This window comes from Xenopus laevis, chromosome 1L (genome assembly GCF_017654675.1).
Source record: "Xenopus laevis strain J_2021 chromosome 1L, Xenopus_laevis_v10.1, whole genome shotgun sequence".
Classification (NCBI taxonomy): domain Eukaryota; kingdom Metazoa; phylum Chordata; class Amphibia; order Anura; family Pipidae; genus Xenopus; species Xenopus laevis.
In genome coordinates this window covers 77,587,316-77,611,625 of record NC_054371.1, presented here as the reverse complement: position 1 = coordinate 77,611,625, position 24,310 = coordinate 77,587,316, and the positions used below count along the sequence as shown (strand labels likewise).

General features: G+C 37.9%; 1 protein-coding gene across 1 annotated transcript in view; it reads right to left on the bottom strand.

The window, feature by feature from the left end:
* Nucleotides 1-13,186: 13,186 nt before the first annotated feature.
* Nucleotides 13,187-24,310, bottom strand: part of tacr3.L (tachykinin receptor 3 L homeolog) — a 57,533-nt gene continuing 46,409 nt past the window's right edge. Inside the window, exons 4-5 of the mRNA XM_018268754.2 lie at nucleotides 20,095-20,291; nucleotides 13,187-15,061 (exon numbers count right to left, since the gene is read on the bottom strand). Coding sequence (XP_018124243.1) covers nucleotides 14,740-15,061; nucleotides 20,095-20,291 — 519 coding nt within the window. The 3' untranslated portion in view covers nucleotides 13,187-14,739. The remainder of the gene's footprint in view (nucleotides 15,062-20,094; nucleotides 20,292-24,310) is intronic.

Below are 24,310 nucleotides of genomic sequence, written 5' to 3'. Positions count from 1 at the left end.
TCCAGAAATGGCGTCACGCTGGCGAATTTTCGGCAGCGTTAATCACTTCGCTCTTTCGTAAATTTGCCCCCATGTCTGCTGTTTGGGGCTTGTATTACAAATGTGCTTGGCAGGTGCAGCATTAGCAATGTATTAACAGAGAATTGAGTACAGATATGGCACACTTATTAGGTAAACTTCACAGTATAAGTCAGGAAAGTCTTAAGTTAATACCACCTGCAGTTTGCTCCCTTTTCAGTCTACCAGATCTGTCACACTAGAAAGATCATTTCATCCAATTATTACTTCCTCTTCCTGCCTCCTTCTCTCCTGGGAGGAGTTCTTCTTTACAGCCCTGAATGGGAGCAGTGCATTGATGACCTCACTGTGACAGTAACCAGCAGCCATCTTAGGGAAGGCACACTTACTCCTTAGGCTGGATTCCTACACATGCATAGAAAAATGAGGTGGCAAGTTTGTTTCTTACAGTAATTTCATGACCTGGCAATTTGCATTAAAGGTGTTCTAAAGGCAAAAAACGATAATTCTTTATGCCATATTAAACCATTTTGTAGTATATATATACCTTTCAAAAATCCCCCACCATTTTCAAGCACACTTAACACTATTTTAGTCTTCTTTAAACCAAAAAGGGTAATGTCCAGCTAAACTAGCAGAGCAAGGGTTACACTTGACTCTAACACACAAGGCAGGGCCTTCACTAGGTGGAAGAAATTAAGGTGTGGTGCAGTGCAACTACAACTCCCACAGGCTACTGTGCATAAAAAAAAGAAATTACGCCAAGAGGTTCTTGCAGCAAAACAAAAGAAACTGTTTATTTGTCAGAGACTAATGAATCCACAGGGTTACTTACAATCCAAAGAGGCATATGCAGAATGGTATTCAAAGGCTAGGACAGTAATTCAGACAGCTGAATGTGGCCCCCTTGCAGATGTAGTCAAGGTACTACAACATACCTCCAGGCAGAATTACCTCAAAAGTGGTCCAGGAGTATTCAGGGAGAACAATCTAAACCTGACACCCTATCCACTGTGGTCCCTTCACTGTAGAAATCTTACATCCTCCTTGATGGGGCACAAAATAGAAGAGGTCCTCATCAATATATTCAATATATCATTAGCAATATATTAAGGACATTTAAACATTTTGGGGGGAATGTAATAAAAGGCGGAAAAAATATTCGCAATACGAATAATTATGCCTCTGTATGAACAAATTTGCTTTTATGAGAATTTAATATAGCTTTTGCGAACCCGGAAACTGTTTAGTGATCACCTGACTATAGCTGGAAGGGTGGGAGATACAACATTGAGCTGGCCACTGTTCCTGTATAAATTATAACAAACAAGGGAAAGTTGCGCTTACCACTAATTTGTAAATATATATATATATATATATATATATATATATATATATATATATATATATATATATATATATATATATATATATATATAACAAACAAGGGAAAGTTGTGCTCACCACTAGTTTTTAAAATCATTAGGCGGGGGTGCAATGAGGGTGTGACCACAGATGAAAATTGAGCATAGGACTGGCCAGATATGGGATGACTTTGACGTAGTTGGTCAGCTTAAATATATTGCAATATATGGACAAACAATCCCTGTTTTGTTTAAAGGGTAAGGCATTTTTCAGTAGCAGTATGCACAAGATGTCTCTGTCTTAAATATATTGATAATGGGTTGAGTGCAGAGGAATCTTGTATTTGTCTATATGTATTTTGTGGTCACACCCTCATTGCACCCCCGCCTAATGATTTTAAAAACTAGTGGTGAGCACAACTTTCCCTTGTTTGTTATAGTTATACAGGAGCAGTGATCAGCTCCATGTTGTAGCTCCCACCCTCTCCAACTATAGTCAGGTGATCCCACTGGTGTCTAATAAAAGGGCAGCCAAGTTTGGGAGTTTTACTTTGAAAGCAGCTAGTAAGTTGCAGGTAAAACGTATTCGTCCCTTTTATAAAATGTATAATTAAACCATAGAATTCTTAATGAATCAGATGAAAATTGAGCATAGGACTGGCCAGATATGGGATGACTTTGACGTAGTTGGCCAGCTTAAATATATTGCAATATATGGACAAACAATCCCTGTTTTGTTTAAAGGGTAAGGCATTTTTCAGTAGCAGTATGCACAAGATGTCTCTGTCTTAAATATATTGATAATGGGTTGAGTGCAGAGGAATCTTGTATTTGTCTATATATATATATATATATATATATATATATATATATATATATGACCTAGCTTTTCTATAATATATAAAGTACTGTATATACTCGAGCATAAGCCGAGTTTTTCAGCACCCAAAATGTGCTGAAAAAGTCTACCTCGGCTTATACGCGAGTCAGTATAAATATATACACTACGCATTACGTGTGACATCACGACCAGTACACGCTTGTTTTCCACTCGATTAGCCCCACATGCACTCCCACTCTCACACAACATTTGCTGAAACAGAACTACCAGCATCCTGTTGAGTCACGTGATCAGGAGACACGCAGAGCCTGCAGCATATAAGTTATACAAGTATCGTGAGTGTATTGGAACTATTTATTTACTACCAGCATCCTGTCGCTGGGTTCTAGGATTCTACTTGTGAAACATTGATATAATATCTTTAATTGTACTGCTGACAACTTTCCCTGCTATATCAGCTATATCCCACAGCGCTTACCTTAGCTTTTTGGCACAAAACAATGCACATTTTTACCATGTTTTTGAGCATTCACTTTCTCTTTCAGCTAAAAACTGCTGCATTTCTCACCCTGGGCTTATACTCGAGTCAATAAGTTTCCCAGTTTTCGTGGTAAAATTAGGTATCTCGGTTTATACTCGGGTCGGCTTATACTCAAGTATATACGGTAGTACAAATTGCATGTGTATAGCATTCTCATTCTGTTACTGTCAATTGGATAATTCCAATGTTGCCCAGCATGTGGGTTGCCTAAACAGGCTTCGATATGCTCATTTAGTGACCTCTCAAAGCTAGAGGATATTGCAGTATATGGCCAGCTTAAAGGGGTGGTTCACCTTTAATGAACTTTTAGTATGATGTATAGAGTTATATTCTGAGACAATTTGCAATCGGTTTTCATTTTTTATTATTTGTGGTTTTCGAGTTATTTAGCTTTTTATTCAGAAGCTTTCCAGATTGTAGTTTCAGCCATCTGGTTGCTAGGGTCCTTTTTACCCTAGCAAACACACACTGGGTTGAATCGGAGACTGAAATATGAATAGGAGAGGGGCTGAATAGAAAGGTGAGTAAAAAAAAAAATAGCAGAAGCTCAATTAGCACAGAAGCACCAGGAAACTCAGGAACAAGATCCTATAACGGGCAATGTGAAAATACAAACTGCGACTTTTTGAAATTTGAAATTCGCGCCATTGTGCGCTGGCGTCATAACGCCAGCGTGAATGCGCCATGAAGCCATAAGAAGATTTAGAAGAGGAACCACAGTATGGCGGGCGTCCCAGCTGACGGGGCTGCAGTCTAGTGATGTGTGGGCCGACCCGCGGGACACACGGGTGGGGCCGGTTCGGGTCGACCGTGCACTGCTCCTCGCGGGTGGCACCTTCAAATGCCGGGTTCCGATTTTATAGTCTTGCGTCTGCTCGCCCCATCCCTTTTGTGATGTCATTGTGACGTCATCATCGGCGCGGCGTGTCTATAAAAGAACCCCGGAAGCGCGGGCGCAGGCTGGAGCAGGGCGGGTTAGGGTCGTGTGCGGGTCAGGAAAACCCTGACCCACACATCACTACTGCAGGCGTCCCTGCAGACCCCCTCCCACTAGACCACCAGGGTGAGTCGTTTCAATTAGTTTTTTAGACTGGATCAGTGACCCCCCATTTGAAAGATGGAAAGAGTCAAAAGAAAAAGGTGAATAATTCACAATAAAAAAGAAAAAAAAAAGAAAAAATTAAGACCAATTGAAAGGTTGCTTAGAATTAATCATTCTATAACATACTAAAAGTCAACTTAAAGGTAAACCACCCCTTTAAGGTTAACTTTTAGTATGATATAGCATGGCCAATTCCAAGCAACTTTTCAAATGGTTTTCATTAATTTTTATAGATTTTTTATTTATTTGCTTTGTTCTTCTGACAGCTTACATATAGGGGGGGGGAGTCTAAAAACGAATGGCCTGTAAGGCTACAAATGTATTGTTATTGCTACTTTTTATTACTTATTTTTCTATTCATGCCCTCTCCTATTCATATTCCAGTTTCTTATACAAATCAATGCATGGTTGCTAGGTTAATTAGGACCCTAGCAACCAGCTTGATGAAAGGTGGTTGGCAAAGGAGTTAACATAATGACAAGAGTGTAGAATTTATGTTTAAGCATCCTGTTATCTAGAGGAAAGCTGCATTATTACCAGAGTTGTGTGGTGGTTTAGAGGGCAAAGGGTTAAAAGAAAAGAGTCATCCAAAAAGAGGGCATGATAGTACTTACATTTCTTCTCCCTCACACAGAGGAGGTGCAGGAAGCTTACTGAGGGAAGTGGCAGAGCTAAATGTAATTTATTATTACGTAAATTGGGGGGGAAGTGCCCCCCCCTTGCCCCTATTTGTGGACCCCCCATGCTTGTGAATTGCTTTATTGTCAAAGTAGTTGACCTTGCGGAATGTGCTCCCTGCTTTATTCAAAGTATTCTTATAAGATACTTGTATACCTGTATCCAAAGTTCAACACAAAGAGTTTAACGATTAACAGTATAGTGCAGAGAAAAGAAACTAAGCAGAATAACTATACTCTAGAACAGTGCTGTCCAACTGACGACCCCCCTTGTGTGGCCCCCATATGAAAGTTTACCTGCTGTGAATGCTTACCATCACCGCCGACTCTGGGGCTGCTGCCGCCCCCCTCCTCTCCCGCTCCGAACTTAAAAATTAGCGTCGGAGCAGGTTTCAGGGGGCAGTATCGCTAGTGCATTGAGCGCAATAGCGCTCTTTGCACTAGCGGAGCCGAATTTCCGGGTTAAAACCCGGAAGTTCGGCTCTTAAAGTTACAAGAGGAGGCTTTTTGCCGCCCCTTGTAACTGGTCGCTCGCTGCCGCCTGAGGCAAGGGTTTCACCTTGCCTCATGGCACAAGCGGCCCTGCTTACCATGTGTAAAATGTAAAAGGTATTACTACAAAGATCAACTAGCCCCTGTATTGTTTAAACCTTAAATTCAGAATGAAATCACCTGTATTCACACCTGTAATCCCCCCTGCATTGTTCACACGTAAATCCCAGACTGAATATGGGCACATTGTTCACCGGTTCTCACTCATACAAATTGCTGGAGGGGTACTAGCACTGTGTCACTGTATATAGTACATCTAAGAGTGTCTACATCTAAGAGAGTCTCCTGCTCTGTTCTGCCTTCCCTATGTTCCCTGTGTGTGCCATGCTTTGCCTGCCATATGCTCCCTGTGTGTGTCAAACTCTGCCTGCCCTATGCTCCCTGTGTGTGCCATACTCTGCCTGCCCTATGCTTCCTGTGTGTGTCATACTCTGCATGACCTATGCTCTCTGTGTGTGCCATACTCTGCCTTCCTTATGCTCCCTGGGTGTGCCATTCTCTGCCTGCCCTATGCTCCCTCTGTGTGCGTGCTATACTCTGCCTGCCTTATGCTCCCTGTGTGTGCCATACTCTGCCCGCCCTATGCTCCCTATGTGTGCCATACTCTGCCTGCCCTATTCTCACTCTGTGTGCGCTATACTCTGCCTGCCTTTTGCTCCCTGTGTGTGCCCTACTCTGCCTGCCCTATGCTAACTGTGTGCCATACTCTCCATGACCTATGCTCCCTGCGTGTGCCATACTCTCAGGCTCTGGATCTCCTTATCGGGCGGCCCCAGGCTGCACCCCTTTTTCACGCGGTCCTATCGCCCTTGGGCTGCGCGGTCCTAGTGCCGGCCCAGCCCCCTCCTCGCATGCGCACACGAGCAAGCCGAGGAGCACTGGGGAGCTGCATGTCCCCAGTGCTCCACAGAAAGCGGCTGGGCGGCTTGCCGCCCCTTTACTTTTTGCCGCCCTGGTCCCGGGCCTTTGTGGCCTCACCACAAATCTGGGCCTGAATACTCTGCTTTCCTTATGCTCCCTGTATGCGCCCTGCTCTTCCTGTGGAACATAAGTCTGGTATTTGTTCTGAAGGTTTGTTAGCATTTGAAAATAATTGTTAGGGGCCCCAAAGGTTTTTAATCATGTGCTGGGGGATGTGTTATCCACAGGGGAGGATGAGGCATATGGATTTAAAGGTATGTCTTAATATGACAACTTTTTTCACATATGAGTGATATCCCTGCAGTGAACATTTGGTTATGTGGACGTGGTGTTGTGGTGACATGGGTGTGGTTTAAGTGGGTGTGGTTTAAACCAGGGAGTGGCCAACACTGGCTTCCATTATCGGCCCTCCACCATGTAGCTCAGAAAAATTCCAGGTCTCGGTACCACAGAAGTTGGACAGCACTGCTCTAGAATAAGGGATAACGGCTTCATTTGAATTTTTTTGCATAGCAGTATGCAAAACTAAAGCTAAAACTGTGCCCAGGGATTTTGTGCAGCAGGTGGTATATTTGATAACATGAAATCTGTATTTACTGTAACGTAATAAGCAGTTCATCTGCTTAAAGGTCATATTTTTGAGCAGAACATACTTGAAATGCCAATGAGTCACTGCACGGGCACACATAAAAATAGGGGTTTTTTTTCAGCATGTTACATTAGTTTGCCTATAGTTTTGGAAAGACCACATAGGATGGATCTGTTGTGTTTTAGTGACATAGCAGATAGATAACAAAAGAAAGGTATTTATGATGTTCCCTAAGGAATTACATTTTTTCAGTGAGCTGTAAATGTTTCCGTATCAACAAATAAAAGTAACATATACCTTCCATGAGATTGTGGCAGGATTCGTTAGCATTCAGACTGATTCTTAAAGCAACAATGCACTATAAAACTTTTCTATGGGTCACCTCAGCAGCACATGATGTTTAATTTTAGTGCAAAATAATCCTGATATGTTCAATAACAAAATGACTGACATAAAGCCGATAGGGATGCTTCTTACTGAAGAATTCTCTTGCATCATTAATTAAGTTTGGGGAGCATATTTTGGAGAGCTATTAGGAACAACAGGAGTCAGATATCAGGAAGATATATATCCTGAACTCAAAGTTTAATGCTGGAGGCATTGAACATACTGTTGCTTTCTCTGCTGTCCGATGTTTAATATGTAGTTAGATCATAGGCAGCAGAAGATGTTTTTGGGGGGCCAAGGAAGAAAAATAATGCGGCGTGCATTTATTTGTGTTTAAGCCACACCCACTTTAAAGGACACACCCTTTACAAACCCACATTCCTTAAAGTGTGTGTGCAAGATATTTGGATTATTCATAGGTAAATGAGTAATGCTAACAACTTCATATAATACAATATCAGAAGTGGCTTCTACACCCCAAAACCAATACGCAAAGACAGCTCCAAGTACATTTTAGAGCAGGGGTCCCTAACATTTTTTACCTGTGAGCCCCATTCAAATTTAAAGACAGTTTGGGAGCAACACAAGAATGACAAAAGTCCTTGGGGATGCCAAAAATGGCCTGTGATTGGCTATTAGTAGTCCCTATGTGAACTGGCAGCCTACAGATGAGCAGTACATTTGGCAGTACATTTGGTTTTTATGCAACCAAAAGATGCCTGCATACTAGCACCCTAAACACATATATGGTAATGGACAATGGCTGCTTATACCATAAGCACATTACACAGTAAGCTACCTGCAACCCCACACAAATAATATACACTGAAAGGCACTGGGTATTGGCAACCCAATCTATTTTTATACAATTAAAGGCACTGGGTACTGACAGCCCAAGCAGATTATACAGTAAAAGATTACCCAAGTACAGTACACATTAAGATGCAGTGGGTACTGACACACCAAACACATTAAATGCAGTGAGAACATAAAGCATGTGTCCTGTGCTATAGTGATGCTGCTTAGTAAATAAGTAGAATAAAACCAAGACTGCAATATTTGTGCACATATCCCTCCTGCAAGTTAGATTGATTACAAACTGAGGTAGAGCTCTACCAGTGTATCACCAACAGCAGCCATATTAGCCACACAATTGTCCCAGGGTACAGGGCCACAACCGTACAGATTTAAGTGGCACTACTTACTATTTTGTTGCTTCATCGTTTTTCTTTTTTTGCTTTCCCGCCTGTTCTTTCCTTCTTCCAGAACTTTCTGTTCTTCTGTTCTCCTCTCCACCTATGTTTTTTTTTTTTACATCCCACAATTTATTTCCTGTTCTATATTTAATCTTTCTTTTGCCACACTTCACTCTACCCTTATCTTTTCTATTGATGACCCACTTCTTCTCATGCTGCTCCCTTCTGTCCTTTACTTTGATTTTTTATCCCTATGTATATATATATATATTCCATTTTCTTCAACCATCACTATTTGCAGTATTCTTGTCTCAAGACAAGAAGAGCTGTCTGTCTGTTGTTTTTAAGTGGACAGTTGGCATTACTGCAGACCCCAGCCGTGCCATAAATGCTACTATTTGCAGTTTTCCTTTATGCCCTTATAAATTTATTTACATTTTTTTCTATTTCATTTTCCTTGTACTCTCTCGTATTTTACACTGCTCTTTGTCTACTGCTTTCTGCTTTTTCTTTCCCTGTTTACTTTTTCCCACTTGCCATTGGAGTCTATGCACTTGTAGTGCATAAACCTTAATGTAAAATGAATAGGCTTGAGGGGGACCTGACTTCAAGGGCATCCTACATACTCACATCAGTTGTTGTGTGATGCTGCACTGCCTGTGACACAAACAGTGGTCGAGGGAAAGTTGTGGCACAGCACAATGTGGATAATGATGCACATGTTATTGTGGCTGGTAAAAATGCCATGGCCTAAGGGCTGTTTGTAGCATGGTAGAAAAATTATTACAAAATGCCTCCCACGTGACACTCTCTTAAGTCACAATGAGCATACCAGTAACATCATTGCTGACACCAGCAGTATATTGACCCCATACATGCCAAATGTATCTCCAATGGCAGCTGGAGAGTTTTTATAATTTTTCCATGAAAACATTACATTTTTTATATAGGTGCTTATATACAAATACCTCCCTGCTTCTGAGAATTCCAGTTAAGAGTATACAGTGTGTACAAATGGTAGATCTGTAGAGAAGCAATCCCTTTAAATCAAAATGAAATGTTCCAATTCTTACTTGAAAAATCAAGGAAGGAAACTTAGCAATTATTCCTTTATGTCTATGTAGCCAGCTTTGCATCTATTATTCCTTGTGTTTATTATCACACACACAGGCAAGATTAACTTTCAGACAGCCTGTATCCAGACGTCATCAGTGCAAGACATTGAAACATGGCTTCTCAGTAGTAGGACTTGGAGCGTAAACAAATGGAGGAACCAAAGAAACATGGGCGAGGAGGGTTAAAAGGAGCCAACTTACCCTCTCTGTTATCTCCAAAGCTACAAAATTATTCAGTAATCTAACCTACCACTGGTAATGATGATTCTGAGTTTTTGCACTTATTAGGATACATTTAGAAGCACTTATCTGAAAACATCTTTTCCCTCAAAACATCCGCATGTTGTACTCTTAAGAGTAATTAGACACATAAAATGCAGGCAGTGTGCTTATTATTGTATTCACCATTCTTTTACTCCTCTTTCTTTGGTCTCTTAATTCCATATTCTGTGGTAATACTATGTAGTCTCTGATCAGAATCAAATACCTGGCAATTATATTTAGGATGTTTAATTTACTTAAGACACGTACGTGAAAAGATGCTAATGTAAGTGTGAGCTTACACTAAAACTGCCTATTTTTAACAAAGCACTGCCATTTGGTAGTTTGAAGTAGAAGAACATATGTACCTTTTCTCCTCAAATTGAATCTTGCCCTTAATTTTCACATAATAAACCATAACATAAGATTTCCTCATGGAATTGAATCTGGCCCAATATAAGTTTTCTTGGAGTTTATCTTAATTAATAAATTAATTAATTAATTGCAGGTGTTTGAATCTCCCATCTGCTCAGTCCCCAGTGCAGCCAATTGGTGGAACTGTGGCAGCAGCTGTGGAGAGTAAGTGCAGGTGGTGCACATTTAAGTGTGAGGAGTGAAAGCAAGTTCTACCAATAAATTATTATATTCAGTAGTCAGGATTCTAATAACATATTTTATTGTTATTTACATTGCATTATACAGAATAACCACATATTTCTTCATTAAATGTTACAAAGAAACTTACAGTTTATTTAAACAACATAACATTCCAATAATCATTAAACTATATCATGAATACATACAGTATATATACATTTCTTCTAGAAATTATTAATAACATTAAGTATAAAAGACACCCAGTTTCATACAATTCCTTTTATACACAGTACACAGTCACATAGATACTTTTAAAATAAATATATATATTTGTATAAAATGAAGATCTTACTAAACAGCTGTCTATACTGAAATATTTCTCTGCACAAGTGGAAAAAAAGCAACTGTGTTCACCTTCGTTTTGGTAAAGGTGATATTCAGGCGAATACATAATTTAGTTTAGCAGACACAAACGGAGGAATGTAATAAAAGTCGCAAAGAACAAAACAATTCGCACCAATAAGAATAAAAATCCACATCTCGCAATGTAATATTGTTCCTTGAGCGGTTATTACATTGCGAATTTTAATTGCGCATTGCGAATTTTAATTGCGCACTCTTAAGAAGTGCTTGAAGCTGTCCTAATCTTTTGGAGCAAACATAACGACTTTTTCAGTAAGAAGTTTTATTACATATAATAATAAAATTCGCAAATGGTCTTCCACTGTCGCTAAACAGTTTCCGGGTTCACAAAAACAATATTAAATTCGCGCAAAGCAAAATTTGTTCGCACAAAGGCATAATTTTTCGCATTGCGAATAGTTTTTTCGTTATCAACTTTTATTACATTCCCCCTTTATAGTCTTAGATAATATGCAAACAATAGAAGGCTTAGAACTGAGATTATTCTTACTGATGACACAATGTATTGATAGGAATGTGTCAGTATCACTTTAAGGGACATATTTACCAATGAGTGAAAACAAAGCTCACTACATTTCACTAGAGGGAAATATCACAGCTCTTGATTGACTTGTATAGGATTTATAGGGGTATTTTTCAAAAGGTGAAAAAACTCCAGACTAATTTACAAAGGCAACTGCAAGTGTAATGTGCAACAGGGCACACCTGTATGCCATACTTCCCAACATTTTGGAAATAAAAAGATGGACAAAAAAGTTGTTGCTTGTAGCGTGGTGAAATTTATTTGCCCACGCCCATTTTGTGGCCACACCCCCTAATTACCATTTTCATTTTACAAAATTTGGCAGGTTATTAAAATTTGAAAATATTTCTGTAGTTTTTTTTTGTTATTACAGTTTTGCTAATGAAGGTGAATTGCCCTTTAAGCTGTGAGTCTTACTTTTCCCAAGGCACCTGTTATCTTATATTGTTACTATTACTTATTTGCTTATCTAGATTGCTTATCTAGCTACATTTGAATTGTTACAAATGTATCTTATCTTCTGTTTTGGCTGTTCTGGTCTCTCTGTCAAAAGCCAATTAAGTTAGAAATTTTGTTTCTTTTTCTGGCTGTTCAGGGCAGAGAAAAACTGGACTTTCCAGTACAAATGAGGGAAGGCAGGTTGAGCTGTCAAAATGGACAGTTGGGAGGTATGAGTATGCCACCACTCAACCTGCTCTGATGGATAGTACCCAAGTGCAGCTATTAATGCTAGGATCCAAGGATTTCTGTAGTATGTTGTTGCAATAGGTACGGGACAAGGATATCATATTCTAATGACATTATTAGTACTTAAAGGGGAACAGTCACCCAAAAAAATGATTTATAATCCTATTTTATCACATCAGTCAAGCAAAATGAACTTTAATTACACTATATAAATTATGTGAATCTTGTTTTCTCCAGTCTGGGAATTCATAATTATAATAAGCAGGCAGGAGCCATTTTGTGAACACTGTTATTAAGGCAAGCTTTGTATCATCTCAGAATCTTGTTTGTGCACCAGAATGGGGGATCTGATGTCCATCCCCATGCCCTGGCTACACAATTAAACAGTGAAGAGAACGGGCGAATGTGGGGAGAGCAGCGATTTCTAGGAAGTGCTGAATGGAAAGTGAAAGTAATTGTCTGCCCCGCCTCTATGCCCAGGGCATAGAGGAGGGCAGACAACATTTGATTGATAGCTGAGATGTATAAATGAGCTTACAACAGCTATGAATGCTTTAATAAAAAATAGAAATTGGATTTCATGTTTAATTTGAAAAGGACCTTTATTATACAGCTTTTTGTGTCTGGGTGACAGGTCCACTTTAAGACAGAACTGACACTATCTCCACTCTGAAACTGTAGCCCCAATATACATCTAATTCACATAAATCGAAGAATGCTGCCTTGTGGGAAGAAAACACTGCAAATTGCATCCAAAAATTTCACTTTGCACAGTCCTGAAATGATAAATAAGACTTTAATCTATAGATAAATCGAAGAATGCTGCCTTGTGGGAAGAAAGCACTGCAACAAGTTCCCTTTGCACAGTCCTGAAATTATAAATTAGCCTTTATTTCTCACCCTTTGATAAACAGGACCCACCAGAATTAGGTTACTACTGGCTGTGAAAAGCGGTACATCTCCTGATGTCATAGTACCAGTAAAACAAGACAAGAATGATTTGTTCTTTTACCCTAAGCATATGAAGTATGTGTCTAACCGTCCCTTTGTTTTGTAAATGAGGCCTGTATTCTCAGCTGTATAGCTAAAGCCAGTTAGGTATTTATATTTCAAGATTTTCAAAGAAGCCATTATAAGACTAATTTGAAAAAGTAATGTAAAGTTGAAAGTCACACATTATTTTGTACACCCTTGTTTCAATGCACATTCCTATTATAGTTGCACCTTGCTTCAAATTGTCCTTTCATTGAGCTTTTATAAATAACCCCATAACCCTAACTGTCTAATGCAGAGGACCCTTTGTTGACCAGCAGCCTACAGGAGGATCTGTTTGCCAGTACACCTAGATTTTATGCAACCATAATTTGCCTTCAAGCCAGGAATTAAAAAAAAAAGCACCTGCTTTGAGGCAACTGGGAGCAACATCCAGTAGGCTAGTGAGCAACATGTTGCTTGCGAGCCACTGGTAAGGAATTACTGGTCTAATGCATTTGGCATTATGCACTTCTTGCTTAAACCTTTGGTGTCTTTATCACTTTATGTAAGGGCTCCCCAAAATTACATTTCATAATTCTGAAAATAGTGGAATATATTTGTATTTTGAGTTGACAACAAAGGTAACCAAAGGAAATAAAAAGGACACCTATTATTCACTGTCCATTTCTAACATCTAAACCACAAATAATGACAATGACACCTCCACATGATTTCATAACTTTTTACTTAATGTACCTTTTAATGTCTGCTTCATTTGTTGAATCACAGTGCATATGTAACGCTGATCTCTTACACTTTAGAAACAAATGGATCTTTTCCACAGACTCCTGTACTTGCGCAAGGATTAATTAGCATGCTTTCTTCATGACCATGATTGAATTTAGTATCACTAATGGCCATATCCACCCGCAACAATTTCTTCATCCTTTCACACATACATAAAAGGAGGATTAACAGTACTTTAACATTATGAAAAGAAAAATGCAGAAAAGCAAAGTAGACTTCCAGAAACATTACATTTAGTTAGATTAGGCACTAATGCAATAGGAGAGGGACTGGATAGAAATGTATTAAAATGAATAACAATAAAAGCCTAAAGGTTAGAGATCAATAGAAACATTGGAGTTGCTTCTTATACATGCACACTTCTAGACAGGACTTTTTTTAGCACAACGTTTTTGCACCATAATCCACCCTATGTGAGCAATAACAGGTGTATACAATTTCTGTCAGTTCTCCTTTAACATCGGGTGGATCTTTTCTTAGAATTTATGATAAAATTCCCTATTGGCTGTTCACCAGATTATGTGAAAATCGGAGTAACTTCTCCAAAAAGGCAGCAATGGATCATGTAGTCTGTTAACCTTTAAACTTTAAGACCTCATATAAAGGACCTTATACTACAATCTTGGTAGTATGCATTGCTAATACTTTTTGAATTTGTAGTATGCTGTAGTTTTTACTTTGTCTGAAAAGAAGGTATACCAATAAAGAAATGCACCAAAACGAGAGAATTATAACATTTAAATAGCATGGTTACTAATTATAATATTTTGCCTTGGTTTTAGCCCTATAGAATAACATAACATTCAATCTGAGGTTAGTTTAGGTAAAATACATTATTTCTATTAAAAAAGCAGAAGAAGTACTTTTCTTGAAAACAACCATATAATGAGCAATGATTTTTTGGCACATTTGTTTGTATACACAACTGTAAATATATCACGATGTCTACTGATTCACTTATATTACCACCATGGGGGTTGATGTGCTGAATGTGTGCAAAAACAAGACTCCCTCTCTTTTTTCCACATATCAATCATTTGGAATTACAAGTTTCATTTTCATTTTAAGGTTTTCTCATTTCATTTTATGAACTGTAACTTTCACAATGCGGTTTTTACAATGAATGCAACCTTGTTTGCCGTTCTGTTCCCATAATGTTCCCATTATGAATAATCATCTGGTGAATTGTAGGGTGAGCTAATAAAACTTGAATTGGTGGAAGCAGTTTTGGAGTTTCTCCGAGAACATCCATTGAAAGTAGACTCACTAGTAGCAGCTCGTTTCTTATGGCTATGAGAAGATTTGTTGTTATCTCCATCATTAGGATCAAACACAACTGTCATGCTTGATTCCATTCTAGAAACGGTGTAGAGACTGCTCTGTCTTGTTGGATGAAATCTTGTGGATTTTAATTCCAATTCATCATAGCTGGATACTTCAATAAAGGGACACCATCTTAAAGCTCTTTTGAATCCAGCACGAAACCTGCAAATACACAAAGTATAACTACTGAGGTGAAAGGAACAGCATTCAGAATCTTATACAGTTTTGAGCTAGATAATAATGTTAAATAATTCTGCTGTGTAATACAAAAGGATTGCAAGAACAACCATTTACAACATTTATGGAAATATTAATAACTCTGAGGTTAAACGATATATCACTTCATTTGCAGTTTATTTTTTGTGGAGTAAAACTCGTATAAGGGACTCTACAAATCACCTTTATTACATTTTTTTTTTTTATTAAAATATGTTAAATCTGCCATGACACTTACACTGACAGGGAAATTAATTAGTCTACATGCATTGCTATCATTTACTATACACAAGGCCTGCATTCACTGTTGTCACAAACAGTAAAATCATTTAAAACTTGGAAGAAACTATATGACTCTGAAGCCGTTTTACAGACTGCACAGTTTTTTTTTTTCCTGGTGTATGGGAAAATGTTTGATATTTTTACAGCAATGCTGCCAATGCACAACAAGCAAACGGTTTGGTAGAAAATACATTTCCAATCTGTATTAACATGTATTTATTTTCCCCTCATTGCATGCCTTCACTTATAATGAAATTTTATAACCTACATGTTTTTCCTCTAGTGATTCACAAATATACTATTTTACTTGCATAGCATAAACTCTGCCCAAAGATTATTTTCCTTTATTTTATCCTCCATTAATAAGATTGGCATGAAGCATAATTTTACCAGTCAGATGGCAAACCTAATGCTGTTTTGCATATGCAAAGTTAATGTCAAAGCTTGGGCTCTCCTTAATTTGAATTCCTTCATTAAGTAAATATGACATTCTGAACCAGCTTCAACAGAATGAGAAAGACTCTCTTTTTTCAATTCCAGATTTTCCCATAGAACCAGATGGACTTTTCTCACTGTTTATCACACAAAAACTATTGCAGTCTATAGGAAAAGTTCGAATTGAATTAGGAGAAATTTTAATAACATTTTCCCATTGACTTGTATCTGACTTTTTGTGCTATTTGAATGTAAAAGAAAACAACACAAAGTTGTTATCTAATGAGCGTGTTTTTACATGGACTGGGCAAAACTGATCTGGTTTTGTTTTAGGGGCAGATTTATCAAGGGTCGAATTTCGAAGTGAAAAAACTTCGAAATTCGACCATCGAATAGGTGCAGTACGATAGTTGAAGTCGAAGGTTTTTTCCTTAAAATTTAAATTGTTCAATCACACAATGAAATCGTTCCATTCGTACGATTTAATCGTATGATCGTATGACTTTACAAAAAAACCTTAGACTTCTCAAAACTTAGCCAACTGCTCATATAAGTTATAGGAGGTTCCCCCATAGGCTAAACAGAAATTCGGCAGGTTTAAGGTGGTGAAATGTCGAAGTCGAAGTTTTTTAAAGAGACACTACTTCGATTTTCAAATGGTCGAATATGTGAAGTTTTTTCAATTGAAATAGAATTTTGGCCTATTTGATGGTCGAAGTACCCAAGAATTACTTCTAAATTCGAAGATTTTGAATTCGAAAATTCACTTCGACCCTTAGTAAATGGGCCCCTAAGTGTTGACAGTGTTTTAGGGTTCTTGTTTTCTCTTTAGTATCTCTTGTGGTAGAACTAAGAGAAGAGGCATAAGTGAAGATTTAATCATCTGGAACCTTTAGTGATATATTAAAGTATATGAATCATTTATTTAAAACATTAGGGCTCATTTGCGAACTAAAGCACAGAATAAAAAGTGTAAAAAATAGGTCCCAAAAGTCAATTTATGCACTTTGCATTCTGTGCATGGGTGGCCACAAATAGCCCAGGCCTCTGTGCTCCATTTTGGCTAATAAATATAATCTTGTGCATGTGTTGCATCTGGATGTCATGTGCAGTTACAGTACCTCCTTGGGCATTTAAAAAACACCGTTCTCTTTATATTTTTGCTAGATTGTTCTGGTCTTCTCTCCAGTTACGTAGAGTACTATACTTATTCTGGTTGACTTTTTTTGTGACCCAGTCTGTTCCTGATCCTGTCACTGCCAGTTCAGACCTCTGCCTGGTTAAACCTGTGCTGTCTGCCCTGACTTGGATTTGCCGTGACTTTAGTGTGCTAGTGTGAACCAATTGTGGTTCTTTAACATGGAGACATCTGATTATTGAAGGTTGAATTTTAGAGCTTTTTGAAACCACAATTAAACTAATTTTCTCTAACACCAAGAATGCCATGAAAGTTATTAAAAGATCCAATTATAAAAAGTATGAAAGGAAAAAAATGCATAACCATCTAAATAAAAATGCAAAAACCTCTAAAACCTGTAAACATTTGAGTTTTTTGGACAATTGCTAATTAAAAAAAACCTCTAACAGTCTGAGTTGCTAAAAAAAAAGTTCCAGTAGGAGCTCCCATTGACATATATAGAACCTTGACTGCTTTAACTTGTCAACGTTTTAGACTAGTGTTTTTTGTAGTTTTTATACTTCATAAATTTCAGATTTTCAGAGTTTTAGATAAATAAAAAAACACCTATTGTTAGAAATAAAGCATTGTTTGTTTGTTTGTCTTTATGTATTGAAGTGGGGAGAATAGAGTACACACAGGAGGCTCATTTATTAAAGGTCAAATTTTAGAGGTATTAGAGCTTTTTGAAACCACAATCTATTTCTCTAAAATCACAAATGCCATGAAAGTTATTAAAAGATCAGAGTAAAAAAAGTATGAATGAAATGAGCTGCTGAAATAATTCGTAAACCCCAAATTTTTCATGAAGGAACGAAAAATTATTACGGCGATTAATGTTTTGCTCTCCAAAAACCTCTAAAACCATGAACAAAAGGCTGGGCTTTGCAAGTAAAAAAGGAAACTTCCATTTACTTCTTCATGACTTCGACAGCTTTTACTTGCCGTACTTATGTAATTGTAGATTTTATGGTTTTTACACTTGATAAATTATGAAAAGATCATGGATTAAGCAACTATACGAAAAATGTTTTTGTTTGCATTAAAAAGTACTATTCAGAGAAAAAAACATTGTACAAACTTTGATAAATTGGCCCCAAAGTGTTCAGCAGTTGGTGATAAGGGTAAGCTTAGTATGCATTCTTAATATTCCATAGCCAGTGCATAGGCAAATGCATTAGGAATTTTGAGTTGCTGTTCATATACACTAATGCATTATAATGTTTTGGCAAAATGTATTAAAACAAAAAAAAATGGAAAAGACAGAAACCTATTTTATCACAATGCTTTAATCAATCAATTGTGGGTATTCCTTCACATATTAGATGTAACACACAGATTTGTGATATTTTTGAATTAAGCAATACAACTTGTTATATGATACACTTTAGCTGTTTAAAAAGTAAGATATAGAGGCAAATGAAAGTGAAAAACTCTTTATTCAAAATATCACTGCTTCCGCATAATGGGTGCACAGCTTGGCTTCCCTCTCCCACTGAGCTGGTATATTTGGTTTAGCAATCACACAGAAACCCCACAAGAATAGATCACACAGACAAGATGATACACATAGCAAATGTATCATTCACAATTAAAGACAATGATATTGGGTTTACATGAACTGTTAGCTTAATGCTACACCTGTTTTCAATGTTTGAACAACTTTGCTTGTGTGCCCTTCATTTGATTTAACAACTTTGCTTGTGTGCCCTTCATCAGCTTTATTGGTAGATGATGCAGTTCCTACAATTCTTACTGTTTGCATGCATTAATATCTTAGGCCACCCATGGACTAAACAACATGAACTACTGTACATCAGCTCGCGTAGCTGGATTCACAGCGCTGCAAATGTGTTACTAAATTACACAAGGTATGTAGCAAGTAATTCATTCTACCATTTTAAATGTTATTCTTGAAACTAATAAATGTATATTTTTAGTTCTAATATTGATGTATAGACAGCCATCTCAGGTCATTATTTCTGGTCATGTGCTTTCAGAAAGTGCCAGCTCTTCACAATGGAACTGTTTTTAAATAAGCTATTGTTTCTCCTGCTCAATGTAACTGAAGGAGTCGCAGCTTGGATTAGCTTGACTTGGAGCATTTTAGCAATGCATTTGTCAGGGAGCTGTTATCTGGTTACCTGCCCATTATTCTGCCTATGGGCTGCTAGGGGAAAGGGAGGGGGCTGATACCACTTCAACTTGGTGCAGTAGTAAAGAGTGACTGAAGTTTATCAGAGCACACATCCCATGGCCGAGGGGATCTGGGAAACTAGCCCCATGTCAGATTTCAAAATGAAATCTAAAAAAATCTGTTTGCTCTTTTGAAAAAGGTATTTCAATGCATTGACTGATGCATTTTGTAAAAAAACATGTTTTCCAATGACAGAATTCCTTTATGAAGATACCTGGTGACGTTACTTCTTTTTGACTTTATTCATGAAACCAGATGATGAGATCTTGGTGCCGGTGTTTGGCAATTTTAAAGGGCTAAAAGAGCCATATATATGAGTGTCAAGCCTATCTCCCCCAACCAGTGTCCTTCAATATTGGGCCAGAGGAGAGGAGTGAAACATTTGATAGAACCCTCAAGGTACAGGGAACTATTATAACACAAGAAAAATCATGCTAAGACTATACTATAGGACTGGGAGTCCTTTTGGGCTTTATGGATATGTTTTAAGAATAGCAAAGCCCCTCTAACATGCCTTTAGCATCATAATGCTGCAGGAGAGCCATTTTATTCCCCTCTTGTTCACAAGAAAAAATTACTGAGACAACATGAAAATTAAAATATTTTTATATCTTCATTGTACTTTTGCTTTTGGATTAATATTACTTACTGCACACTGTTCTATAGCTCATTATACTAAACTAAATGTTATCACAGGGCACACTACCTGCTGACAATGTTTAGCTTCCTAATTATCAAACCTAGATCTCAGTTGAGAAATGTACCAAATAGAGTGGAACATATTCCTTACATAGTGACCCTCCCATTTCATGGGGCATATAGACATTTCTGGATGATTTCAGGAAAATAATGTTTCAGAGGCTCTACATTGTAACTTTTTCCTCTTACCTTTTGTTTAGACAACAGTAAATGATGGGATTGTACATGGTCGAACTCATTGCTAGCCAAAAGATAGCCAGGTAGATCTGCTGAATATATTTCCATCTGTCCACTTTTATATCAAGTGCATTAGCAAGAAAAAATATATGATAAGGAAGCCAGCATATTGCAAATGTCACCACAACCACAATCATCATTTTCACAACCTGAAAAGGGAAACAGCATGCAGAACAGTCAGTGACAATAAAAATGATCTGTAACACACATACTTTGTGTTAATTAAAATTAATGTTTTACAGCGGCACTACACACTAATATTTGGTACGATTAGGCATGACAATCTGCTAAAACCCAATGGAGTAATTATAAGGGAAGCAAAGCACCTGTGGGACTTGGGGAGTCCTCAATTCCATTCAAATCAATTATTTATAAAGATTATTGCCTGAATATTGCATGCTTAAATACCATTGAGCACAGCAAGGTACTGATAAATGTGACTGTCTATGAACTAACATACATAAACACATTTCTTTTGCTCTTCTGCTCCCTTTCTGCTTTTAAATTTTGACTTGGGCCGTCAAAAAACATAATTGTATTGTAATTGTTAATCTGTTAGCCTGATTGATGTAAACTGAACCACTTGCTTTTATATGTAAAGTTCTTCATGGTTTTTTTTCCAAAAGGGGTAAACATTCTCTACTCCTGTTTTTTTATTTATTTATTATGAATCTATTTATAATCTAAGCCCTCAAAATATTTGCTGAATAGGATATATTTCTGTTATAGGTCTGCAGCACACAAGCCCATAGATGTGGTGGTAGAGTTATAGCTCTCTCTAGTTTTGTGCCACTACATAGATACATTCTCCCAGTTGCTACCATATTACCTGAGCAGGGTCTGCACCTGTTAGACTGTACTAAAATGCTAATGCCTTTGGGAAAGAGTATATGACAGCTTTGATCAAGCAAGTGTCCAGATCAAAGATGGACACCCCTTGGAGTGTTGTGGGAATTTCCGTATGGGTAAGGGGCTGGTGTGCCTACAGTTCAAAAAGTATAACAGTTCAGTGAGGACATCTGTTGCCTCCATTATAAAGTAGCACAATTAAAAACAAGTTCACAATCTTCAGAGGAATAGAGATTGAAAAATAATCACAGGGGGAAATCAGACAAATATAAAAATGAATGGAAATTATAATTTACTTTCAAGTAAAATATTACTAAATACATTGTTATGCTTGAAAACTCACAAAAGAATTGATTGAAAAGCAGCAACGAAAATACAAATGATGAATGAAATACTCCGGCTTTAATGTGTGCTTAAACACGGGGAGTGCAAAGAGCCATTTTAATGATTAGCATGAAAGGTTTTCAACAACGTGAACCATCTCTTTTCAGCAGCATTAGAGAAAATGTTCTAATAATAACTAAGCCTTCGCTTTTTTTTCAGCTAACAAAACATTGATGAATGCCTAAAAATGTCTGAAAAGGAAAGAACAGTTCTTTCTCTTCCAACGTCTAATACGTGTATTTTGTAAGAAAACTTTATTTTAGGAAAACTGTGACTTGTACACTAGACCCAACTACAATTTCTTATCAATGAAAGTAGGACAGAGGTATTGTCTTAGGCCTCAAACAAATGTTCAACTCTACAAACAGCTGTAAAAAGGAGCTCAATAGGGAATGCAAAAACTGGCTACTATAAGAAATATGAAATATTTTTCCTTCCAGGCATTTTGTAATAAAGGCATTTATAAATAAATGGAAACTGCAGTATTTTAAAGAACTACAGGACACCCTCTGTTCCCCCATGACCGTGGGGTTGGCTTCCTAGTAGTTACACCACTGGTGTACAATCCTATATCAACATCTGTGAGATCACACAGTCTCTTTTGATCAAGATTCTATTGTGATGTTCCAGCAGATAAACCCTTATCTGTGTTTTTTTAGGACCCCTTGCTCCAAACTTTCTCAAGTTCTGCGAAGTGTGTGAGAAGTCAATGTGGAATTCTTCTTTCAATACTACAGTGAAGTCCCCCCTGACTCCCCGAGAGAGAGCAGTGTGTAATACATGTGTAATACATGCTCTGCAAGGAGTTGCAGCCCATCAGGCCTGTGATATTGACAAATTAGCATGTTTGATGGAAAATAGCAGTGTATCCAAAGCATGAACAATTTCAGTTCCTAAATAGTGTTAAACAAATGTTTAAGCCATGTCAGTTGCAGACACGTAAGTGCTGCTAAACTGGGGGGGGGGATTGGGGGTGTGTAAAAGCAAATAAAAACATGCCTCTATGTTACTGAAATGCTCCCCTCTCTGATAGCGCTTTAAGTCAAAATCTCACCAGTTGGCATGTTTTGATAATTCAAAATTACAGAGAGATCACCTTTCAAAGACCTTACAGTGGCACAATTAAAATACTTCCAAATCACATCTTGTAGTAATTGTCTCTGAGGAATGAAAGAGGAAGTGTTCTGCATATAAAAGCTATTATTTTAGTGAGCCCATTAAAACAGACTTGAAACCTAATGACTGTCCAATAAAGTTAATTAACGTTTTTCAGGTCAGTAATCATAATAATGTTAGAATATCACTTGAAGTAATTAGGATTAATGTACCATAAATACAGTTTTAATTGTTTATGGCTCCCATATTAAACCATATAAAACTGGATACATCGGACAGGCATTCTGTAAAGCTTAACTATTTATCATGCCTACTGACTATTTGTGTTTTTCTTTAAGTTGTCTCTTCCAAAGGCTTAATATAGGTGCTTCGCTGTACTTCACTGCACTTCACCAGGCGAAGTTTCGCCAGGGCGCCGATAATTCACTTCGTCAAGCAAAGCGAAGTTACGCTAGCGATGACTAATTTGCATACGGCACCAAGTTAAAGTACAATGGACGTATATGTAGCAGCAAATACATTACACTACACAAGACTGTGAAAGCTTAATAAAATAAAATAGAGTTGATATTTTGACCTATACATGTGCCCACTGTATAGTTTAGGTGCCATATGTTAGGAAATGTAGGGGGGAAGGAGGGTACCCCCCAAAAACATTTACAATCTTTTTCAGCCTATCACCCTTAAAAAAGTAAAGGATGCCAGCGTTTTTGTGGGACTTGTAAAAAATGTCAACTTTTTTTGAAGCAATCCCTATCCACTCTATTGCACTTTGCCTGGTCTGAGGTGGTGAAGGCAAGTCTGGCGCAAGTAAAATGCGTAAGTTTGTGAATTAGCGTAGTTACGTCCCTTCGCCATATCGCAACTTCGCCTGGCGTAAGGGTGCGAAGTAGCGCTAGAGAAGGTCCACTTCACTAGCGAATTTACGCCAGCACCCGTTAAAGTAAATCGGCGAAGTAACAAAATTACGTCACGCTGGTGAATTTTCGCTAGCGTTAGCCATTTCACCCTTTAGTAAATTTGCCCCTTAGTGCTCATTCCAGATCTATTTACATTCAGTCTTTTGTTGTATTCTGCACCTTGTGCCTGATTAAGGCACAGATAGGGAGTGAGTTTAAGGTAACCGGCGGCACTCCCCTGCTGGCCTTCACATATCAGTGCTACCCACACACAGACGGTACTGTATTTCAAGAGCAAAGCAGTTCCATGCACCCCAGGCCTTGGGTAAGAGGTGTTGACAGTGGGGATGAAAGCAAAGTAGGGTTGCCTTGTGTTGGGTTGATGTTAGTGAGTAAACAGTAAAGCAATGATGTGGCTTGAGGGCAGATTGTGCTTATTTATTTCATAAAGCTGTGAAAGTCAGCATCCAGTTCAAAACTGCTTGTTCGGATTTTAGCTTTATAAAATTTCAGATACAAATGAGGCACAGTAGCTCCATATTATACCTAGTCACCACCATCCACATCATTGTCTCACCCACTAATGTCATCACCCCATCCAGAACATAATTGCCTAGCCCCCTGATGTCACCTGCCCTGCCAATATGAAATCAATGTCCGGATTCATAATACATAGGTCATAAAACAAGGTAACATAGCTTATCTTTTTTTTTTAAATGTTTCCATTGGCTTATAAGCAATGCCCAATAAAAATAAGCCTCAAGTTCCAAGTGAAGAAAATACAAGTACAATTTTGCTATGGTGTGCAATACATGTAGTTATTGACTTTATCACATTCCTCTCCAAACATTATACATGTGTTGCTCATGAAGAATTTGTCACCAACTTCTTCTTTAGTCTAGTTCCTGCAGTAGGTTCCA